The 24,151-nt window shown below is 42.8% G+C and overlaps 1 protein-coding gene across 1 annotated transcript in view; it reads left to right on the top strand.

The window, feature by feature from the left end:
* LOC148507586 (pinopsin-like) overlaps positions 1 to 24,151 on the top strand; it is a 163,373-nt gene that overhangs the window by 56,001 nt on the left and 83,221 nt on the right. The window contains exon 2 of the mRNA XM_088445870.1: positions 16,732 to 17,057. Within this exon, the coding sequence (XP_088301996.1) occupies positions 16,732 to 17,057 (326 nt within the window). The remainder of the gene's footprint in view (positions 1 to 16,731; positions 17,058 to 24,151) is intronic.

Below are 24,151 nucleotides of genomic sequence, written 5' to 3'. Positions count from 1 at the left end.
CTTTTTCATGTAGCCCACAAATGCTGGACAGCTTTATATTTACACTGCAACTTAGATTTGAGCTTGGACATGACCCCTTTAAATGTCTCTGCCCGCCTGCAGAGCAACATGGTTTGGACAAGGTGCAACATTACATGATTTTCTTCCTTTGCTCTCACCTCAGCATCAGCCCCATTACCTCTACATACGGTAATCAAACATCGCTTATTTCTCGTTCACCACTATGGGTGCGAGGGAAAATTAACGTTGTTACTGGTCAAGAAGTGTCATCACTTGAATGTTACAGAGGCATTTAGTGGCCATCATGCTAAACTGAGTTACCCATGAAGGGTCAACCAAATGATTTATCTTATAATAATAATAATAATAATAATAATAATAATAATAGGTTTTCAACTTCAAATGTTGAACATCATATCATATTCCAAAAAAGATATTTCATAATTTCAGTGCACTTCTAATAAATGATTCATGTATGATATTACAGGTTGAGTCTCCCATATCCAAAATGCTTGACACCAGGGGCATTTTGGATATCGGAATATTCCGTACTGTGGAATATTTGCATTCCATAATTAAATATCTTGGGAATAGAACCCAAATCTAAACGCAGAATGCATTTATGTTTTATATACATCTTATACAAACAGCCAGAAGGTAATTGTATACAATATTTTTAATAATTTTGGGCATCAAAAAAAGTTTGTGTACATACATGAAATTAATTTATGTTTCATATACACCTTATACACACAGCCTGAAGGTTATTTTATACTATATTTTTAATAATTTTGTGCTTTAAACAAAGTTTGTGTACATTGCACCATCAGAAAGCAAAGGTTTCACTTTCTCAGTCATGCTAAAAATATTCCGTATTTTGGAATATTTCCATATGGGAGACTCAACCTGTACTTTAAATTGAAGAAATGACAGGTATACAAGATTGCTTCATAGTTATATACACCAATATTTATATACCCCAACTCCAGGGCGCATCGCCCGATTTCCAGGTGGACGCATACTTCCTGGCCTCGCAGCTGCCTGGACTCAGCCAGGCTGTGTTAAGCTTTAGCTTCCGCAGCCTGGCCAAAGGAGCAACTGGTCATGATGGGATCGCAAATACAGCAAGGAGGTGTCCTACAGACAGCTCCTGCTGCATTAGCATGTTATATGGACGGAATTGCACAGTTTCTTGTGTGCGGCTCTGTAATTCTGTTCATCTCAGAATCAGGCCTATTGTCCATACAGAGTCGCAGTTACGATTTCAGACACATGTACGGAGAAGTGTATTAAAAATGTAATGGATGGTGACAGAAAGGTCGCTTTAGCTCATGCACGGAAATGGTCTGTCTTATGGGCATGTTATGGGAGTATCGCAGGTGTGTCAGTGAAAGTACTTGCATTAAAAGATGCTCAACCACTCACATGAGAGACCATACTCGGACGGAGAACCTGCACCTGCAATAGGGCTGGTACAAGTGTCGATGGTGCAACCGATACTGCCTCTAAATCGGTGTGACAGTGTGTACAGGTGCTGACAGTGGGCCTCTCAGTCCTTGCACATTCAGCCATATGGACATACACCAGGGGAGGACTTTGTAGCGTCATTGCATAAAGTTGCAGACAGGCGACTGGCAATACTGTAGGTGCAGCTGCTTTTGCACTCACCTCTGAGTCAGGCCCTCATTGCCCTATCTAGTTTTCCAAACAGCCTACAGGCTAATATTCTGTGAACCACATTATTTAGATCAGAAACAATGGGGGAGATGTATCAAGCCTTGGAGAGAAATAAAGTGGAGAGGGATGAATTACCAACCAATCATCTCCTAGCTGTCATTTTACACGCTGTGTTTGAAAAATTACAGGAACTTTATTTCTCTCTATTTTATCTGACTACAAGGCTTAATACATCACTCCCAATATTTCATGATAATGTTTGTGCACCCTTCAGCAAAAGATGGTAAAAACAACACTGTACTCCAGTAAATACACAAAACTATTGATGGCAGAAGCATAATGTACAAATATGCAGAATCAGTAGGGAAGTATGGTCGGTGGAATCATGCAAAGGAGAACTGGGAGAGGAGAGATGGACAGTGCTTTCACAAATATGTAATAACCATATGCATGCATTAGACTAGCAAGGCAGAAAGATTATTGTGATATGTACACATCAATCTTTTCTAAGTCTTACGTTGTTCTAAACAACAGAACTAAGGAATTAGGAACAAATAACGGCCAAAGACCTATGAACAACCTAATTATTAATGACAAGTTATACAAAAATCTGAATGTAGTACCTCAGGGAGATGGAAAGGAATGCCACAGGAAATCCTTGGGAAACAAGAGGCCATTCTGTCAGATAGTGGTCATCTCTTCGTGGGAAAAAGTTGACAACTTCATGCAGAATTCTATGAGTTAAAATTACAACAAGGAAAATGTATACAGTTAGTGCAGGAATTCAATAAACCATATTTGCATATTTAACCATTTATAAACTTATAAGGAATTAGTTCACACCATGGCCAGCCCTAGGCTTAGGCAAACTAGCCAAATGCCTAGGGCATTTGGAAAGCTTAAGGACATTCCAAGCCAGCCTAGGGCCAGCAGAGGTTTGGGGCAGGCACGGGGCACCTGCTGCCGGCTGGGCAGAAACTCTGGCAGCTGCTACTACCACTGTGCAGTGTTCACAATCGGAGCTCAGCTGACTGCTCCAATTTAGCTCGGTGGCAGCAAACAGTGAGCGGACAGTGCCGGGATGACCGGTGCTAGTTTGTGAGGGTGGAGCACCTGGACGGCAGCTCTGCTCTAGTGTTTGGCCTTCCGCAATCAGAGTTCTCAGCTCCAATTGGGCAGTTCACAGCCAGCAGCAGCGGGTACAAGCAGTCATGGAACAGCACAGTGGTGGCAGTGGGCATCAACAAAAATGTCTGATGGTCGCTGTAGGAGGGCTGCTGTGCTTGCCAATGTAATACCCTCGTAGGGATAATTCACGGTGTGTATACAATTCACTAACCTCTTGAATATGAGTAAAGTAACACTGCCCGCAGGACAGGTGCACCACAATGACAAACAATATGAACACTGGATATGCAACTCATCAAAAATTGGCAATAATCACTTGTGTATCAATATACTAAATCTATTAATCACTTTTACACGCACCATGGGTCCCGCAATAACATGAGTGACTTTCCAATATTATACGCAATAGTATACATCACTTTCAGACATTACATTCAAGAAAGAAATGACTTTTCCAATATATTGGCAATATCACTATTCATTTAGTAAGTATCCTGTAATAGAACACCAAGGCAGTTCACTGTAACAATATAGTTCCGGTATACCTGAGCTCATGGTGTGAGATCCCAAATATAAGAGGGGATGTATATGCATATACTGTACATTAAGCCCTTAAATGCAAGATTGATTCCTCCAAAAGACACAGTAGTGAAAATGATCCTGAGTGACAAGGACACTGATCTCCCTAAGATAACTCAGGGGCCGTCTTATCAAAAGCTTGCAACGTTCTGCACCACAGACTGGAATCTGCTTTCTTTCAACTAAAGGTAAATTAGTTGTCCCATAGCTAAACTAGTGTCTCCCTTTACTACTAGCTTGGTCAGGAGCAAGTACACAATACTGGGCGGTGTGGGTAGTCCTGGTAGGTGTGCTGGTTCAGCGGGTCTCTCACACGCGTTACTGGATCAGGCTGCAGTGTCACTTTTTATTTGCAGGGCTTCCCCCTCTGCATCAGCTCTTGCATGAGTTCTGAAAGCAGGGGTTTCCCCTGTTGCTGTGGCAGTCTCCTCTACAAGTGTCTCTGGGAAATCACTCTTTACTTGCTGCCAGCGTTCTCCCTGGATTCTCCCTCTCTGCCTCTCTGCAAGGCTGCTCCCCTCTGGCAGCTGAGGATCTGTGGCTGGATACTCTGTACTAACGCTGTCTCTCCACACTGGCTCTTCTCTGCAATACTCAGCTCCCTTCAGGTGCAGGGCATATTTAATTCCTTTCTCTGTCCAGGGCAACATTCCATGCCTGGGATTCCCGCTCTCAGAGCATCCAATCAGCAATCAGGGGAAGTTAAGGAGACTTGCAGCTGGCAACATTGTATTGTCTCTAGCTGCATTAACCCATGTTGTCCCTGTAATTTCTGTAGAGGTGGGCTGTTGGCAGCATGCCTCAGTCTTGCTGGATGCAGAAGCATGCTGGCACCTGTAGTTCCACAGGTTTCTATGAGGGTACCACAACCACCTGCAGCAGATCCTCCTCCCATGGGCCTTTGCAGAGTCCAGCAGGCTCAGCTTGCACTGACTCCCTATAGCCTGCCAGCCACCCAACAACTGCAGTGGCAGACTGGATGCACAGGCAGCCAGATAGATTTAAAAAAATAAGTTTACTAAAAATGTTTTGATTAAAGTCAGCTTAGCATGTAGTGAGGGGTACTGAGCTGACTGCTGTGAGGGGTGCTGTGTGCTGGTCGGTGAGAGGTGATTGGTGATGGGTGTTGGGTGTGGCTGTGATCATTGCTGCTGGGTGAGAGGTACTGTGCTAGGAGGGGTGCTGTGCTGTAATCTGTGCTGTGAGGAGGGATGTGCTGGGTGAGGGGTACTGTGCTGTGAGGAGTGCTGTGCTGGGTGAGGGGTACTGTGCTGTGAGGAGTGCTGTGCTGGGTGAGGGGTACTGTGCTGTGAGGAGTGCTGTGCTGGCTGAGGGATAGTGTGCTAGGAGAGGGGTGCTGTGCTCGGTGAGGGGTACTGTGCTGTGAGGAGTGCTGTGCTGGGTGAGGGGTACTGTACTGTGAGGAGTGCTGTGCTGGCTGAGGGATAGTGTGCTAGGAGAGGGGTGCTGTGCTGGGTGAGGGGTACTGTACTGTGAGGAGTGCTGTGCTGGGTGAGGGATACTGTGCTAGGAGAGGGGTGCTGTGGTGGGTGAGAGGTACTGTGCTTGGAGGGGTGTTGTGCTGTAATCTGTGCTGTGAGGAGTGATGTGCTGGGTGAGGGTACTGTACTGTGAGGAGTGCTGTGCTGGGTGAGGGATACTGTGCTAGGAGACGGGTGCTGTAATCTGTGCTGTGAGGAGTGCTGTGGTGGGTGAGGGGTACTGTGCTGTGAGGAGTGCTGTGCTGGGTGAGGGGTACTGTGCTGTGAGGAGTGCTGTGCTGGGTGAGGGATATAAGGTACTTTCCCCTAAAACCTATCCCTTTTTTCTTAGTTTAGACACAGCGCACCAGCCTAGTGTACTCAGGCAGGGATCGCCGGAGGGGGGAGTTAATACGCCCATGCTCCGGCTGATGAGATGTTCATATATCTCATCGTTAGTGCTTCCTGCTTCACCTTGGTAAAGATGTGAAGCAGGAAGCGATATAGCGGCACTTAACATGCCGCTATAATACATCTCACTCATAGCCTGTAAAGTGACAGTTAGGGTGGCATTTAAAATTAGAAGAACACATACACGAAAATGTGTTTAGCAAAAATAGTGTATTCACAAGTTTATTTTGAATTGCACATATCTTAACATAAGTACACCTCAAAATACAGTAGAATGTTAAATGTGTCTGCATGTGTATCATGATGCTGCATCATATTCAACTTGATGATAATGATTGACCTTCTAAGCATATTCAAAACTAGCTTTGATACCTTAAAGTACATCTGCAGCCTTCATTTTTTACAATGTCCTCACCTATAACCCCATTCCATTGATCCTGAAAAGGACCCCAGTCACCCCACTGTTTGCTAACATGGTTTTAGCCCTGAAAAGGACCTATCTATCAATTTCTATAGAGTATTTAGACACTGTTACCTCAACACTGAGGTATAAACAATGTTGTTTGTTGCTTCATGAGGAGCCAGAATGAAAAGCGTGTCGAAAGCCCCCAGTCTTGAACATGTCACATACAACTGCCCATGAGAAAAGCAAGGAGTTTGCAAGTCAATTGCTGCTACCTTTAAAGATTGACCCTGGGGCTTTATTGACAGTCATTGCAAAAAAAGCAAGTCGGATTGGAAATTCAATTCAAATGGCATGTCTGTTGGTATGAGTGGGATGCGAGGAATGAACACAATCCTGTTATAATAGTGGCTTCACTGACATGGTCTTTGAGAGTTTTTATGCAAAGCTTTGGAGCATACAGGTTTCTAAGCAGCATGATTGATGCACCGGCCTTTAAAAATTATTTGTGCTGAGGCATCCCTGGTGGTTCCTGGCAGTTTAGAAACTCATTTGGATAATGCACAGACCATTATTTATGAAAATGTGCTTGGAGGAAATTAGTAACTGTCAGTGCAGCTGCAGTGTGACAGTTGATCCTCCGACTCACTGCTCTTCCGTTGGAGCTCTACCTGCCCTCCAGTGGTACATATCAGCCTGTGCCTTCAGATCAGTGCAGTTTTAGGCACTGGAAGACATCCTGAGTGAACTTGCTTACACCAACATTCAAATCAGAGACTCCACGGCCTACTTGGTGTGCACCATGTAAACCTCCATGTCTCTGACAAACTTCAAACATAGCCAAAAAGCTAATCCTTATCAAAGTACACCACCATGCCAAATTTGGTGGAGCTAGATACAAACTCTCACAATGCATAAACGACAAACAGACAGACACAAACATACACTTTCTCGCTTATTATATAGATAAAATAAACAAATGCGTACTTCTGCCCATCCCCCCAAATGATTCAAGTACCCACCTTCATAGCCCGGGTGGTTGTCAATTATGCAGTGGGATAAACAGCGTGAGGATCCTCTCCAAAAGTTACAACCAACAACACACTACAGAGAAACCTGCAATGTGGGGTCCAAAAGTCATCGCAGGACATAGCAGGTGTTTTGTAATAATGTTTAAAAGTAAACAAAAAATAAATTTTCTTAAGTGGCACTACTAGCTCTATTACAAAACTATAATAAAGGAATATTTTAGAGGTGGAACAAAGCATATATTTTGCAGAAGAATTTAGAAAATTTGTCTTACAGGTATTTCTATTTAAAATTAGACATTATCGGCATATCCAGTCTGTGTGAACCAAACCACTTAAATGCCTTAATTAAGTTTTTCTACTTAAATGGTTTTATTATTTTCAAGATGCTTGTGCAGCATAGTGCCTCACTCAGTTTGCTATTAAAATACAGTTATATTTCCAAGGTCATAAAAAGAATTTAATTTAAAATCCTAAATGATTCAATGAAGTGGGTCCTACTGACATGTCAGCATTCCATTCCATTACTGCTCAGTGAAGAATTGTCAATGTTGACATTCAGTAGCTTACAATGAAAGTGCGGTCACAGTTACAGATAAATTGCAATATATTACTAGTGTGTTGTGCAGGCAGCTCTACAGAAAAGAAACAGATTATTATTAATATAACATTTTTAATAAATGAAATCTTTTATATGTACATACTGATAATATTTTGCAATTTTACTAGGAAACACAGAACATTTACCCAATATTGCTATAAATCAACCCCATATACAGCAGTTACATATCTTTTAACTGAAATAAACTCATGCAAAAGTTAGAGATGTGGAAGCAATGCTATTGGTTAGCCATCACAACGAACTAAACACTATGGAGCTCATTCAGACCCGCTCGCAGGCAAAAAGGGGCTGGTTATTTTAATTAAGCGCTCGCACTGCATCTCATAAGGACGCCCACTGTGTGTTAGCGAGCTACGGCAAAGTGCGCTCGCAAGTGTCTGAAGACGCCCCCTTACCACTTGCAACACACATCATCTCCGGGAAATGTATTATTAATCGGGACCATCATGAGCCATCGGAGCTGCTCGCAGCCCTTGGGGTTGCCTTTTCCCTCCGCAAGCACTGCGATCAGTGCGGGCTGAAATGCATGCATGTGACGTGTATAATGATGCTACATTGCTAATTATGCACGCCCTTTAAACGGCTTTTGGCAGCCTGACACGCCTGCGTTCACACATCCACTCCCCCATTCACAAACACCTTCCCCGGTTACTACCCACAAACTGCACTATCTGTCACTCAAAGCAGCGATCTGATAGTGGCTTACGAGCTACCAAAATCAGATCGCAACGAATGGCTTGCGTACGTGCACTGCGAATTATACGCATGCGCAGATGGGTGAAAATCGCTCACAGCGAGCGATCGCGCCTTAGCGATCGTGTCTGAATCAGGTCCTATACTCCAAGCCTTGAAATGTTCTGGCCAACCATAGAAGCTTCCTGGTCGAACTTTACATTTAATTTGTAGCGAGCTATATTACATTACTACTGTCCAATATGATTGCATATTTAAATTACCAAATTACCAATATGCCTGATAATGATCAATTTTTACAGGAACAAAATAATTTTGGGTGCATACACATAGCAGTTGCAGTGTGACAACTTTATTGCTCAATATCACAGGGTGTGGGACCAACAACCTTAAAAACAAAGAATTTATCTTTATGTTTTTGAACAATCAACAATGCTATATATTCAGGTGAACTTTGGAATTCTAGCACTGACTCATTTAAATAGGTCAAGAAATGATCCCTGATTGCACACCTTACTGGCACTTGTACATCTGTAACAGCCTTGTTTGCAGTGCATCACACAAATAGGCAAGCCATGTATAAGGAATTGGGTAGGAAGTAAAAATGTGCTAATCCTAGATATCCTAGATATCAAGAGGCTTTTATTAATTTACCCTCTAGCAAGGCCAGATTAACAATGGGGAGAATGGAACTACAGCCCCAGGCCTCCACATAAAGATAGGCAATTCATCATGACAGCATGATGATGAACATACGGTCGGCCATAAATCTTAAGTTTTAAAATAGTGTACTGGGTGTCAATGGTGATATGGCACTATCTTCAGTAACACATCACTGGTCATAGCTCATATGCTTCTCACCATAGGCCACTGACCATTTGCAGTCCCAGGGCCATGTAGCCCTTAATCTGGCCCTACTCTCTCGATACCACATAGATGCATTGAGGCTAAAATGGAACATCTTGCAAGTTTAAAAGCTTATGTTGCATATCCACTTGCCAGTTAAAATGAGCGATTGAGCGATAATGATATCATTATTGTTCAATAGCTCATTAATCGTGCATGAATCAAGCATGAAAATGTCGAAAACGACCAGCGATGCGCACTCCTGCTGGTCGTTTTCGACGTCAATCATCGCCTGAACATGCTGGTCAATCTGCTGATAATGACAGATTGACCACGTTCAAGGATGATGGAGGGTGCCTACACTAAACGACATATCTTTCAGTGTGGGCACTACAGGGGATGAGGAACGACTGTACGATTACAATGTTGTAATCGTACTGTCATTCCAAAATCTGCAAGTGGATACGCATCTTTACCTTTACTGCTGAAACCATCAGATCAGTTTTCTCCTACTCCCTAAAAGACACTTACTGTAAATGAGTTGCACTTGCACACCCATGATCCCACTCTACTTGAAGCACAAACCATTTAAAATAATATAACCTTGCATTCTTTGTTTACATAAGAGTAAATGCTTGCAATAAAATGTATGCTTACAGTAATCAAGAGAATAGTAACCTAAGAGACAGAGGGACAAGGTTTCATTAGAATGCAAGATAACCTTACTCTAGTTTGCTCACATGCCATAGATGTGCATGAAAAAACTGTGGAGGTTTTCTCTCCTGTAATAATCTGATATTTGCGCAGTGGGGGGTTCCGGATCTGCCCCTAAAATAAATATGATCACATAACAATTGGTATATTATGTTTTTGCTATTGTAATTGTTTGTGTATTACCTTGTTTCAGCTGTCCACTAGAGCATAATTTTGAAGAACTAACAATTTTTCAGTCTACAATAGCAACATTTTTAATGTATGTTATGATTTAAATAACACTTCTATTTTTATCATTTCTTAAAATATAAAATAGATCAGTAAAGATTGAGCTTGTAGTGAAGTATAAAAATGCTGTTTAACAGCATGCTATAAAACAGCATGCTATAATCAATAAACAGCATTCTATAATCAATAAACAGCATGCTCTAGCTACAACCATAGCATTTATAGGGCACACTTTTAAAATAACTTACAGTAATTTTTTTCTATGCATGTCTGCTTTACCTACTTGGGAGCCCATTGGTACATCACATAAACCAGAGGTTACCAAACGTGGTCTCCAGGTCACCCCACAATCAGGTTTAGAGATATCCATGGTTGAGCACAGATGGTTAAATCAAATTTACTGAGGTACTAATTAAATCACCTGTGGTCAAGCATGGATATCCTTAAAACCTGGACTGTTAGGGTACCTTGAGAACCGAGTTTGGGAATTTCTGACATAAACTATGGGCCTGATTCAGAGCTGGTCGCTATTTGCGCTCGCTCGTCCAGAAAATAGGGGTGGCTATTCAAATGAACCGTTCGCTGTTTGCGGTCTGTTCACGCCTCTAGGTCTAACGAGCGATCAAAACTTGCGGTCGTTTTTTGGGAAACTACGCCCCCTGGCCACTCGCATCCTACGTCATGTCCGCTATTTATTCGATTAATCGAGTACATCGAACAGGGTATGAGCTGCTCGCTATTCTTGTGGTTGATTTTTGCTACCACAATTTTGCGAGCAGTTCTGGTTAAAAAAAAACCCAGTGACGTGGTCAATGACACTGCTGTTTTAATTATGCACACCCATAAAACACCCGTTTTGACCTTTAAGCACTCCCCATTTTCAAGCACCTTCCCCTGTTACCACCCACATACGCCTAATCCTGTCACTCAAATTATCAGGCATTCACTATTTTGCGAGCACATGAATTTCGGCCGCACTGACTGGTTCGCGCATGCGTATAACGATCCGTACGCATGCGCAGATGAGCGAACATCGGTCAGAACGAACGAGCGGCCGCTTACGAGTGGCTCTGAATCAGGCCCTATATACACTGTCTGCTAGTTACATCACTGTTATAGAAGGTGAAGAAAGGGCTAAAATAATTGTCAAATACGTTTTGTCACCTCTAGAAGATACTTAATATTCCAATAAAGTGTCAAATATTTTATTTATGTCATTCTAAATGAAAAGCACTAGCACACCTTTATTCACACTCTTGTTTAAAAGGTTCCTCTTTAAAGTGTGTATTGTTTTTTAGAAATATGTTAGGAATTAAATAAAATATATCACACTATTCAGGATCTCACATTTTATTCAACAGTTGTACAAAGCTTTAGTTCCATGCTCAGACGATAGACCAGTTTGACAATAGATTGAGCTTACAGTATCTGAGCACTTAACTTTGGCAGCTATCTCAGTTATTTTACATCACTCCACCATGAATAATAGCCAGTAGTTCCATTTTATTAACCATGTGTAGTCAGAGGCGTAGCGTGTTGCCAGGGCACCTGGAGCACAAGCATGCTATGGCACCCTCCCTCCCCTAGGTGTTCCAGGGAGGAGGTAAGTCCAGCATATGGGGTTTAATTTTAAGGGATGCAAAAATAAACATTAGGAGAGGTATTGAAATGATATATTCCTAGCTACTAAAATAAATCCATTAGTAAAAATAGTAAAATAATGGTGGTTTCTCTGCAATGGGGAACCTCTAATCAGTCTCCTCCTAACTGAATTTATCAGGCCCCAATTCACTATAATACTCATTATTACACCCTCACTGACCACATCATATATCAGTGCTCTAGATCCAGCTCCCACTGATTGTAGCAGCCCCCCCTGTCTGTAATACTCATTACACCTACTATACTCACTGACTGCATTATATATCAGTGTCACGCCTCCCTCCAGGGGCATATCTATAATGGATGCAGGGAGTGCGGTGCACATGGGTCCAAGGGGCCCCGCACTGCACACCCTGCACCATATTATTAAAAACTTACCTCTCCGAGGTCCTGTGTCAGGTGTCTCAGTGCTGCACAAAACGCTGGAAAATGGGCGCAGAGGCCATTTTTCTGGAATTTTGCTCATACGCAGTGAGGAATTTGCAGGGAAAATGATGGCTGCACCATTTCCCCGGCGATCTACGCATGTGCAGTAGACTATGGGCACACTCTTGTGCCCATAGTCTACTGATGCTGCAGTGGGACCAGGCGCCAGGGAGCGAGGAGTGGGCCCCAGAGGGGGAATGCACATGGACCCCCTCCTCTCTTAAGACGCCCCTGCCTCCCACACATATCCGACCATCCCCTCTTATACACCCCTCAATTACTGACCACAATACAGTATATATCTGTGCCCTGTACTCACACCCCCTAACTGATTTTAGCTGGATCCATCCCCTATAAAACTCCTTAGCCATTAACTTATTATATGTGTCTCCATACACATACATTGGCCCCCGCAGAAAACAAAACACACACATACATTGGCCCCCGCAGAAAACAAAAACACACACATACATTGGCCCCCGCAGAAAACAAAACACACACATACATTGGCCCCCGCAGAAAACAAAACACACACATACATTGGCCCCCGCAGAAAACAAAACACACACATACATTGGCCCCCGCAGAAAACAGAACACACACATACATATTGGCCCCCGCAGAAAACAAAATACACACATACATTGGCCCCCGCAGAAAACAAAACACACACATACATTGGCCCCCGCAGAAAACAAAACACACACATACATTGGCCCCCGCAGAAAACAAAACACACACATACATTGGCCCCCACAGAAAACAAAACACACACATACATTGGCCCCCACAGAAAACAAAGCACACACATACATTGGTCCCCACAGAAAACAAAGCACACACATACATTGGCCCCCACAGAAAACAAAACACACACATACATTGGCCCCCACAGAAAACAAAGCACACACATACAATGGCCCCCATAGAAAACAAAGCACACACATACATTGGCCCCCACAGAAAACAAAGCACACACATATAATGGCCCCCACAGAAAAAAAAGGACACACATACAATGGCCCCCACAGAAAACAAAGCACACACATACATTGGCCCCCGCAGAAAACAAAGCACACACATACATTGGTCCCCACGGAAAACAAAACACACACATACATTGGCCCCCACAGAAAACAAAGCACACACATACAATGGCCCCCATAGAAAACAAAGCACACACATACATTGGCCCCCACAGAAAACAAAGCACACACATACAATGGCCCCCACAGAAAACAAAGGACACACATACAATGGCCCCCACAGAGAACAAAGCACACACATACAATGGCCCCCGCAGAAAACAAAGCACACACATACAATGGCCCCCGCAGAAAACAAAGCACACACATACATTGGCCCCACAGAAAACAAAGCACACACATACAATGGCCCCCACAGAAAACAAAGCACACACATACAATGGCCCCCGCAGAAAACAAAGCACACACATACAATGGCCCCCACAGAAAACAAAGCACACACATACAATGGCCCCTACAGAAAACAAAGGACACACATACAATGGCCCCCACAGAAAACAAAGGACACACATACAATGGCCCCCACAGAAAACAAAGCACACACATACATTGGTCCCCACAGAAAACAAAGGACACACATATATTGGTCCCCACAGAAAACAAAGCACACACATATAATGGCCCCCACAGAAAACAAAGCACACACATACATTGGTCCCCACTGAAAACAAAGGACACACATATAATGGCCCCCACAGAAAACAAAGCACACACATACATTGGTCCCCACTGAAAACAAAGGACACACATACAATGGCCCCCACAGAAAACAAAGCACACACATACATTGGCCCCCAAAGAAAACAAAGCACACACATACATTGGCCCCCACAGAAAACAAAGCACACACATACATTGGCCCCCAAAGAAAACAAAGCACACACATACATTGGCCCCCACAGAAAACAAAGCACACACATACATTGGCCCCCAAAGAAATTAAATTGGCTCATGAGGGTATTACAGATAGTAATACATTTTTAAAACCAAAGAGAGAGAGAAAACAAGACACACAAACAGGGGGGATGAGGTGACATAGGGAAAAAGTGCTCATGTACACTCACCTAACTTGTAGTGTGAGTGGGATCCGCGCTGTATGATCTTCAGGTGGGCATTAATCAGGGGTCTCTTTAAGAAGGCAAAGTCTCCACTGCAGATTGTAAGGGACAGTGCGCAGTAGTGATATACTGCTTCACAGCTCCTTCTTCTGGCAGCCTCATCATGACATAACGGGGATTGCTGCTGTACCAGGAAACCCCCAGAGAGGTCAGTTACTGGCCTCCAGTCTATACTACATGAACCGGATGTTCCCCACCAAACCCCGTCAGAGGGCTCTGGATCAGTGATGCTGGCCTGTCTGCGGCCATTCGCTCTGGCATTCCCCGTCGGAATAGCTCTTGCTAGGTCCCCGCTTTTCTGCATGTCTGGCGGCGCGGCTCCTCTTCATAGTATGCGCAACGTGACATCATGATGTCACGTTCACGTCTTACAACAAGCAGTTTGCAAAGCAGAACTCAAGGAGGCGGAGCTGCTCAGCCTCCGACCATGCTGCTGCAGATGCTCTGCTCTGTGTCTGTCACTGTACGCTGGAGTGGCATGTGCCTCGGTCCCCCCCATGATCCTCCACTGCCGTCACGCACCACATCTAAAAAGGTTACGTCCGGGGCACGCATGAGCCTCCCATCCCCAAAGAGGCAGCGCTGCGCGGGCCCATTTTACAACTGTGTGACACAGCACCAGAGTCTAAGTTCAGCCAGCAGCGCAGCGTGCGGAGCCTTCTGACAATTCCGGCGCCTGGAGCATGCGCTCCACTGGAACCGCCCTCACTACGCCCCTGTGTGTAGTAATAAATGTTGTCAGTCAATGAAAGTTCATGACTATAACTGAGAGCACCTTTTACCACAGAGCAATTTTATTTTTCATTATATCTCCCCCTTTCATGTAGAGTTTTTCTGGTGAGTCACCACTTTCTTCACTGACACAAAGGGCGTATCTATAATGGGTGCAAGGTGTGCGGGGCACATGGGCCCCTGGGTCCAGGGGGGATCTGCACCGCACACTCTGCACCCATAGTATTACTTACCTCTCCAGAGTCCCACGTCGGCATGGGGGTCCAGCGCTGTAAAAATGACTTTAAAATGGGTGCCGCGGCCATTTTCTCGTCGTTTGCGCATGTACAGTACAGGGAAAATGGGTGTCGCGGCCATTTTCCCGGTGACCTGTGCATGCTCTATAGACTCTGGGTGCACTCCAGTGCCCAGAGTCTATAACTCTGACGATGGCCTCGCACAGCTCAGTGCGTTGCCAGCCACCGGACAGAGAGGAGGGGGCCCGTGTCGGAGACTACACACAGACAGGGGCGTATCTACCCATTGGCCGGGATGGCATTCGTCAGGGGCGCCAGCCAAGAAGAGGCGCCACCCGGCGATGCCATCCGCAGCCATGGAATAGAAACACTTATTATTTTTTGCACCTGATGTTGGTGTGCGCCCCTGGCCAGTGCATTGCCCGGAGATCCTCACAACAGCAGGCATGAGCACTGTTACCAGCGCCGGTGTCCAGCATCGCGCTACACAGAATGTTACAGTGAAGGAACTGAATATAAACTACAGCTCCCAGCAGTCTTTGCTGCCGAGAGCTCCCCTTGCTGCCGGGAGCTCCTGACAGCAAGGGCTGTTGGGAGCTGTAGTTTCATTTGAGTTTGATATCTGTAGTGCTGTGCGGTGACGAACACTGGCGCCAGTAACAGTGTATGTTCTGTACTGCAGCACCACCACTGGCCGGGGATGGCTTTTAGGAGGGTAATAATATTACATTTATTTTATACAAGAATGGTATATATATATATATATATATATATACATATATATATATATATGTGTGTGTGTATATGTATATATATATATATGTGTGTGTGTGTGTATATGCATGTATATATATATATATGAATATATGTGTCTATATATATATATATATATATATGTATATATATATATATATAAAATGTGTGTGTGGCCATGCCCCTTCTCCACAAGACCACGTCTCTTTTTGCCACGTGCACCTTCCCTATTTCAAATATGGGGGGGCGCCAGTCCCTTACTTTGCCAGGGGCACTCAAATGCCTAGATACACCCCTACACATAGGCCCCCTCCTCTCTAGAAACGCCCCTGACTGACACCTTATTCTTCTGCTCTTGTACACCAGTAAAATCTACCTCTAATGTATAATACCCATATAATGATTTTGGATCATACAAACTGATCAAGAATTAGACACCTGGTTCTACATTAAGTCCCCCACTAATTTGTGTTATTGCCCGTTTGCTGGGCACTGCCTGACGTCAATCAGGCTGCGGCATCTGGGCACTTTCAAGCGAGCGGGCAGAAGGAGATCTGCACATGAGCAGTACATATCCCGCGTTTGCACAGGTCTTCAAATGCCATTGTGTTTGTGTACAACTGTGAGTCAGACCCATAGTGATGAGAGATAGTGTCCAGCCTATCATCCCCATGCAGAATAATTAGCTAAAGGTATGAGTACTTCCAGTCCAGTTGCCTTACTGTACACTAAGCTTTGTATATAGTAATGTGAAAAATATATTAATTTAAAATTCAGTTTCCTTTCCACCATAAAATAATTGTAGGGAAGGAGCGATGTGCACCAAGTTTACATCCAACAGGACTAAATTAAAATCTCAGCACTTTGAAATCTTCCTAATATCAATCAGTTAAAAATATATTGTTTGCATGTTAACTTTACCAAGTTAATGAGTGTATTATTTTGCAGGAATTGTCTCGCTCATCTCATTGGCTATCCTTTCATACGAACGTTACACTACCCTGACCTTATACAACAAAGGGGGTCCAAGGTTCACAAAAGCCCTGCTTGCTGTGTGTAGCTCCTGGATTTACTCCCTAATATGGACAGTGCCACCTCTCCTTGGATGGAGCAGCTATGGGAAGGAGGGAGCAGGGACCAGCTGTTCGGTGCGCTGGACTTCCGAGTCCACAGAATCAATTTCCTACATTATCTGCCTTTTTATCTTCTGCTTGGTCTTGCCGGTTCTTGTGATGGTATATTGCTATGGAAGACTACTTTATGCTGTAAAACAGGTAAGAAATTCATAGATAGTTAAACTTCCAAATGTTCTTCAATGTATTTATTCTTTATATATATATATATATATATATATATATATTTCCTTTTGTAATTTGCTTCCAAGCCCTCAGTATACTAATGAGTGAATTGGTAAATCATCCATAAATCATGCTTTAGTGAATTAAGCCTTAGGAGGTCTATCCAGTTCAATGGAACAAATGCAATGCATCAAAATTGTTCTGCTGATTTATGTTCTGTGATTTGTGCAGAATGTTGCTACAGTATTTGCCTGAAATCAAAAACAGCACAACAGGGATTATGACTAAATATGTGATGTTTATTAAATGTTATAGCAGTCAGTCTGACTATGTTCAAATACTTCGCTTGTTTGAGGCTGATTCTAAGTCAGGCTGAACTCTTAGTGAATTTTAGAATATAACACAAGCTCAGCAGCGAACTTATGTAGTATACACTGTTGCATATCTCCATCTGATTCTGATGTGAACAGATCTTTGCCAGATCTCGCTTTCAGGGTGGGGACTGGGATGGACCAACGCCGTCGTACGGAACTGTTCCGTCTTGTGGGTGTGTCAAGGGAGTGTCATAGGCATGTAGCTAGAGGTCCATATTATTCTGAGTCATGTGTATGGAGAAAGGAAGCCTGTTTCCTAGCATGGGGCTTGTGCAAGTGCTGATACTAATGATGGTGGTGCAGCATGTACAGTCAGGTCCATAAATATTGGGACATTGACAGAATTTTCAGATTTTGGCCTCTATTCACCACCACAATGGTTTTGAAATGAAACAAACAAGATGTGCTTTAACTGCAGACTTTCAGATTTAATTTGAGGGTAATTACATCTAAATCAGGTGAACGGTGTAGGAATTACAACAGTTTCAATATGTGCCTCCCACTTTTTAAGGGGCCAAAAGTAATGGGACTATCAACTCAAAAGCTATTTCATGAACAGGTGTGGGCTATTCCCTCATTATTTCATTATCAATTAAGCAGGTAAAAGGTCTGGAGTTGATTCTAGGTGTGACATTTGCATTTGGAATCAGTTGCTGTCAACTCTCAATATGAGATCCAAAGAGCTGTCACTATCAGTGAAGCAAGCCATCATTAGGCTGAAAAATCAAAACAAACCCATCAGAGAGATAGCAAAAACATTAGGTGTGGCCAAATCAACTGTTTGGAAAATTCTTAAAAAGAAAGAACGCACCGGAGAGCTCAGCAACACCAAAAGACCCGGAAGACCACGGAAAACAACTGTGGTGGATGACAGAAGAATTATTTCCCTGGTGAAGAAAAACCCCTTCACAACAGTTGGCCAAATCAAGAACACTCTCCAGGAGGTAGATGTATATGTGTCAAAGTCAACAATCAAGAGAAGACTTCACAAGAGTAAATATAGAGGATTCACCACAAGATGCAAACCATTGGTGAGCCACAAAAACAGGAAGACCAGATTAGAGTTTGCCAAACAACATCTAAAAAAGCCATTACAGTTCTGGAACAACATCCTATGGACAGATGAGACAAAAATCAACTTGTACCAGAGTGATGGGAAGAGAAGAGAAGGAAAGGAACTGCTCATGATCCAAAACATACCACCTCATCAGTGAAGCATGGTGGTGGTAGTGTCATGGCGTGGGCATGTATGGCTGCCAATGGAACTGGTTCCCTTGTATTTATTGATGATGTGACTGCTGCCAAAAGCAGCAGAATGAATTCTGAAGTGTTTTGGGCAATATTATATGCTCATATTCAGTTAAATGCTTCAGAACTCATTGGACAGCGCTTCACAGTGCAGATGGACAATGACCCGAAGCATACTGCAAAAGCAACCAAAGAGTTTTGTAAGGCTAAAAAGTGGAATGTTATGCAATGGCCAAGTCAATCCCCTGACCTGAATCCGATTGAGCATGCATTTCACTTGATGAAGACAAAACTGAAGGGAAAATGCCCCAAGAACAAGCAGGAACTGAAGACATTTGCAGTAGAGGCCTGGCAGAGCATCACCAGGGATGAAACCCAGTGTCTGGTGATGTCTATGCATTCCAGACTTCAGGCTGTAATTGCCTGCAAAGGATTTGCAACAAAGTATTGAAAAGTGAAAGTTAGATTAAGGATTGTTTAGTTTGTCCCATTACTTTTGGCCCCTTAAAAAGTGGGAGGCACATATAGAAACCGTTGTAATTCCTACACCGTTCACCTGATTTGGATGTAATTACCCTCAAATTAAATCTGAAAGTCTGCAGTTAAATCACATCTTGTTTGGTTCATTTCAAAGCCATTGTGGTGGTGAATAGAGGCCAAAATATGAAAATTCTGTCAATGTCCCAATATTTATGGACCTGACTGTAGATGGAAAAACACTGAAGCCACACGGATATCCATATTAGCTCTATGGAAACTTGCATTAGCATAAGTAGTAAATCAGGTTTCCACTGCATCACGCAAACACAGCTACTTTGACTCCGACTTAGAAACAACCTGTAAGGCATATTGATGAGTTGCACTGCTTCGTTCTATGCACAGGTGTGCCTACTTCTCTTGTCTGGTACTCACCCACTTCCCTGTCCTTGAAATTGCTTCAGAAAAATCAAACTGAGCCTAATTTTGTGGCTTTAATGGAACATTGCAGTGAAACCTTTAGAACCACCACATTATTCATTTTGACTTTTCTGTTTTAATCCTAAAATTCTGCTAGGTTCAGACCATCATGAATGGCATTTTCTGCAGAAGTGTATCTGATAATTGTAAAATGTAACCCATTAAAGACCTCCTACTAAATTTACACTCTCCACCAATTTATCTCATAACAACAAAATGGCATCTTGGTTTTGTTTGAGGGTTGAGGTGGACTCATTAGCTTAATCCAGTCAGCACAATCACCCTGATCCACCCAACTCCTCTCATTAGACAGTTCAATATCTTACACCCATGTAGATGTTGGCATCTTGGCCCAGAAATCCTGCACTTACTAGTAATATTTATAGGCATAATTATAGGAAAACTAAGTGCATCTAATGTCATCACTGCATTGTGGCAGTTTCTCATATTGCAAATTACTCTGTAATTGTTAAGTGAACATATTTACATTTTCTTCTAAAATATTAAACATTTCAATTATGGCAAAAATTGAATTTCAAGTTTTATATCTTATGGAATCTAGTTTCTTATTTTGGAATATTTCTTTATTCCAAATTAAGGTAATGTTACAGCTATCATGATTCAATAATTTGTTTTATATCGCACACTTATTATTTTTGTGTATCATGCATGGGGAAGGTACATTTATTGGTTATTCACAGTTCATTCAATTTACCATTTTTTGGGGGGTTATCTGACTTTCTTTGGTTACAGTTCCACTTGCAACATTGAAGTCACTAGAACATGGGATGGGAAGTGTTTCAAAGACAAAAATACGGTTTTATTATTTCATTGCAACTGGTGAATATTCCAGCAGATCCATTGGAAGTCTTATAGGGTGCAACAGGTATTGTCACAAGTGCTACTTAAAAATGTCAGCAGCTACAGTATGTCATTTTATGTGACTTTATTGGACTCTAAACAGCTGTGCTATTTCTATCTGGTTTCAGTGGGTTCCCCTCTGTTATGGATCACTGTAGTTCGCAGTTGCAGCCTTTTCATATCTTGCCTAGATTACATTACTGGACTCCAGTTTATATAAGATTACTGCCCCAGCAATAACAATAATGCAAGTGTTCCTTGTGCTTAGTGTTCCTTGTGCTTAATTCTTTAATATTAGATAATGGTGCAGAATTCTGTATGTCCTCTTGTTCTTTTTCGAAAAAGCTCCTGCATAATTACCACCAAAAGAAAAGAGAGAAACAGAGCTTATGTAGTAAATATGATTAGACAACTGGAAACATGTGACCCAAGGAAATAGAAATGATCACTGACCACAAGAAAAACTAAATGTATGAACACTATGTATTAAAATTATATCAATAGAGAACAATTAAAAAATATATATTTATAAAAATAAATTAAAGTGGTACCACTAATTATAAATACACAAGTAATAACCATATATACACTATATATATATATATATATATATATGTAAAATCAAGCAACCTATGATCTCATAAAAAAGATATATGCTTACATAGAAGTTCTTCTGAAATCACTCTGTCCGCTGAGTAAATGGACCAGTTATTGACAGTGTGGAACGTACCAGTTTCTCCTGTAGTGAATTAATCTCTCTATGGGGCCTATGTATCAAGTTGTTTTACATATAATTATGTACAGTGGTGCTTGAAAGTTTGTGAACCCATCAGAATTTTCTATATTACTTCTGAAAAATGACTTCAGATTTTCACATAAATCCTATAAGTAGATAAAGAGAACCAAATCAAACAAATGAGACAAAAAATAATTAGATATTGGATCATTTTCCTCAAAAAAATTAGCATATCACATATCTGTGAGTGGCAAAAGCATGTGAACCTTTAGGCGTAGCAGACATTTTGAAGGTGAAATTAGAGTCAAGTATTTGCAATCTATGGAATGACAATCAGGTGTTAGTGGACAACCTGTCTTTTTAAAAGATCAGGGATCTGTCAATGTCTGATGTTCACAACACGTTTGTGGAAGTGTATCATGCCACGAGCAAAGGAGATTTATGAGGACCCCAGAAGAAGAGTTGTTGATGCCCATCAGGCTGGAAAAGGTTACAAAACCATCTCTAAAGAGTTTGGACTCCACCAATCAACAGTCAGACAGGTTGTGTACAAATGGAGGAAATGGAGGAAATTTCAGACCATTGTTCCTCTCCCCAGGAGTGGTTGACCAACAAAGATCACGCAAAGAGCAAGGCGTCTAATAGATCACAAGGTCACAAAAGGAACCTAAGGTAACCTCTAAGCAACTGAAGGCCTTTCCCACATTAGCTAATGTTTATGTTCATGATTCCACCATCAGGAGGACACTGAACAACAATGGTGTGCATGGCAGGATTGCAAGGAGAAAGCCACTGCTCTCCATAAAGAACATTGCTGCCTGTCTGCAGTTTGCTAAAGATCACCTGGACAAGCTAGAAGACTACTGGAGCAATGTTTCTTACACAGATGAGTCCAAAATATAGCTTTTTGGATTTAAATGAGAAGCATTATGTTTGGAGAAAGGAGAACACTTCATTCCAGCATAAAAAACTTATACCATCTGTGAAACACGGTGGTGGTGGTATCATGGTTTTGCTGCATCTGGCCCAGGACGACTTGCCATCATTGATGGGACAATGACTTTCTGAAATATGCCAGAATATTCTAAAAGAAAATGTCAGGACATCTCTCCATGAGCTGCATCTCAAGAGAACGTGGCTCATGCAGCAAGACAACGACCCAAAGCACACAAGTCATTCCACCAAAGAATGGTTAAAGAAGAATAAATTTAAAGTTTTGGAATAGCCAAGTCAATGTCCATAATCCAATTGAAATGTTGTGGAAGGACCTGAAGTGAGCAGTTCATGGGAGGAAACCCACAAACACAGTGGTGTCACAAGGGGGGTGTGGGCCGCACCAGGGTGTCACCCGCCGAGGAGTGACACCAAGGGGAAGACTCCCCTTCAGTGACAGTAGTGTGAGTGCTGCACTGTAGTATTAAGTGCAGCACTCGGCTCCTGACACTATGAGGGAGCCGGCACGCTGCACACAACGCAGTCCGCACCTCCTACACACACCCCCCGCAGTAGGAAACACAGGACCATGGGGGTGTGCGCCCTACCCATGTGGCCACACCCCCTGCTCACGAGATCATGCCCCCTTTCACACAGCATCCCTCCCCGCACCGGGTGACTCCGCGGGGAGTGACGCCGCTTCACCAACATAACAGAGTTGAAGCTGTTTTGTACGGTGGAATGGGGTAAAATTCCTCAAAGCCGATGTTCAGGACTAAACAGCAATTACCGGAAATGTTTACAAGCAGTTATTGCTGCACAAAGGGGTCATATCAGATACTGAAAGCAAATGTTCACATACTTTTGCCACTCACAGAAATGTGATATTGGATCATTTTCCTCAATAAAAAAAATCAGCATGTCTATTTTTTTTCATCTCATTTGTTTGATTTGGTTCTTTATCTACTTTTAGGATTTGTGTGAAAATCTGAGATAGTTTTAGGCCAAATTTCAGCAGAAATTTTGAAAATTCTGAAGGGTTCACAAACTTTCAAGCACCACTGTAGGAACTGCAGTTTCTTCATAATTTTATGTACTAATGGCACAATGCAGGAGATTTCACAGAAATCTTTGGCAAAGTGCTAGTTAGCACTACAGATCATAGTCCCCATTATTATCAATGGGGACTACAATCTGACCCCTATGTACCAAACTACAGAATTTGGCACCGGTAGTTATCACCATCTTTAGATGATGTAAACTGCTTTAAGCCTATGAAGGCTCCAGGAACAGAAGAGAGATCTTCCGTTCAGCTTTGAAGCTGACACTGGGCCTGATTCAGAGATGGACAGATTTGCAAAGCCACACACAAGCAGGTTGTAGCCTGGGGTCACCATTGGTCACCATCGATACAATCGCGACCATCGGTCACTAAAGCTAAAGCTTCCCGCAGCCTGGTCGGGTCCTGGCAGCTTGTGAGGCCATGAAGTCTGCGTGTACCCACGCAGACCCTGGCCTCATCAGTCCCAGAAAACAGGGGCAACACGCCCCCATTTTAGGGAACGCTGCCAGGGAAAGCCCCTGCTCCCCTCCCAAATGCTGCAGCCTGTCAATCAGGCTGCAGCTGGGACACACTACGAGCGGGCTCGCAGTCGGAGGGCTGCACATACGCAGTCCCCCAAATATCGGAGATGTGCACTAACCATCGGGTTAGCGTACATCTCTGAGTGTGCATGCCAGGGATATAACTTGCAGGGACAGTGGTTACCACAACCGCCATCCCTGCGAGTTCCCCTTTGCAAATAACGTGGATATTTTCATTTTAAATAAAAATATATGCTGTCATATGGATACATAATAATCAGGACTGTATCGCAGCCTAATGGATGAGCCGGTGAATCCACTTAATTGTATATGCACGGGCAGACTGCCCTTATTGGCAATAAGCCGACTGCATGATG

This window comes from Taudactylus pleione, unplaced genomic scaffold (genome assembly GCF_031769625.1).
Source record: "Taudactylus pleione unplaced genomic scaffold, aTauple2 ptg000391l, whole genome shotgun sequence".
Taxonomy (NCBI): Eukaryota; Metazoa; Chordata; class Amphibia; order Anura; family Myobatrachidae; genus Taudactylus; species Taudactylus pleione.
This window is presented reverse-complemented; position numbering and strand designations above follow the sequence as displayed.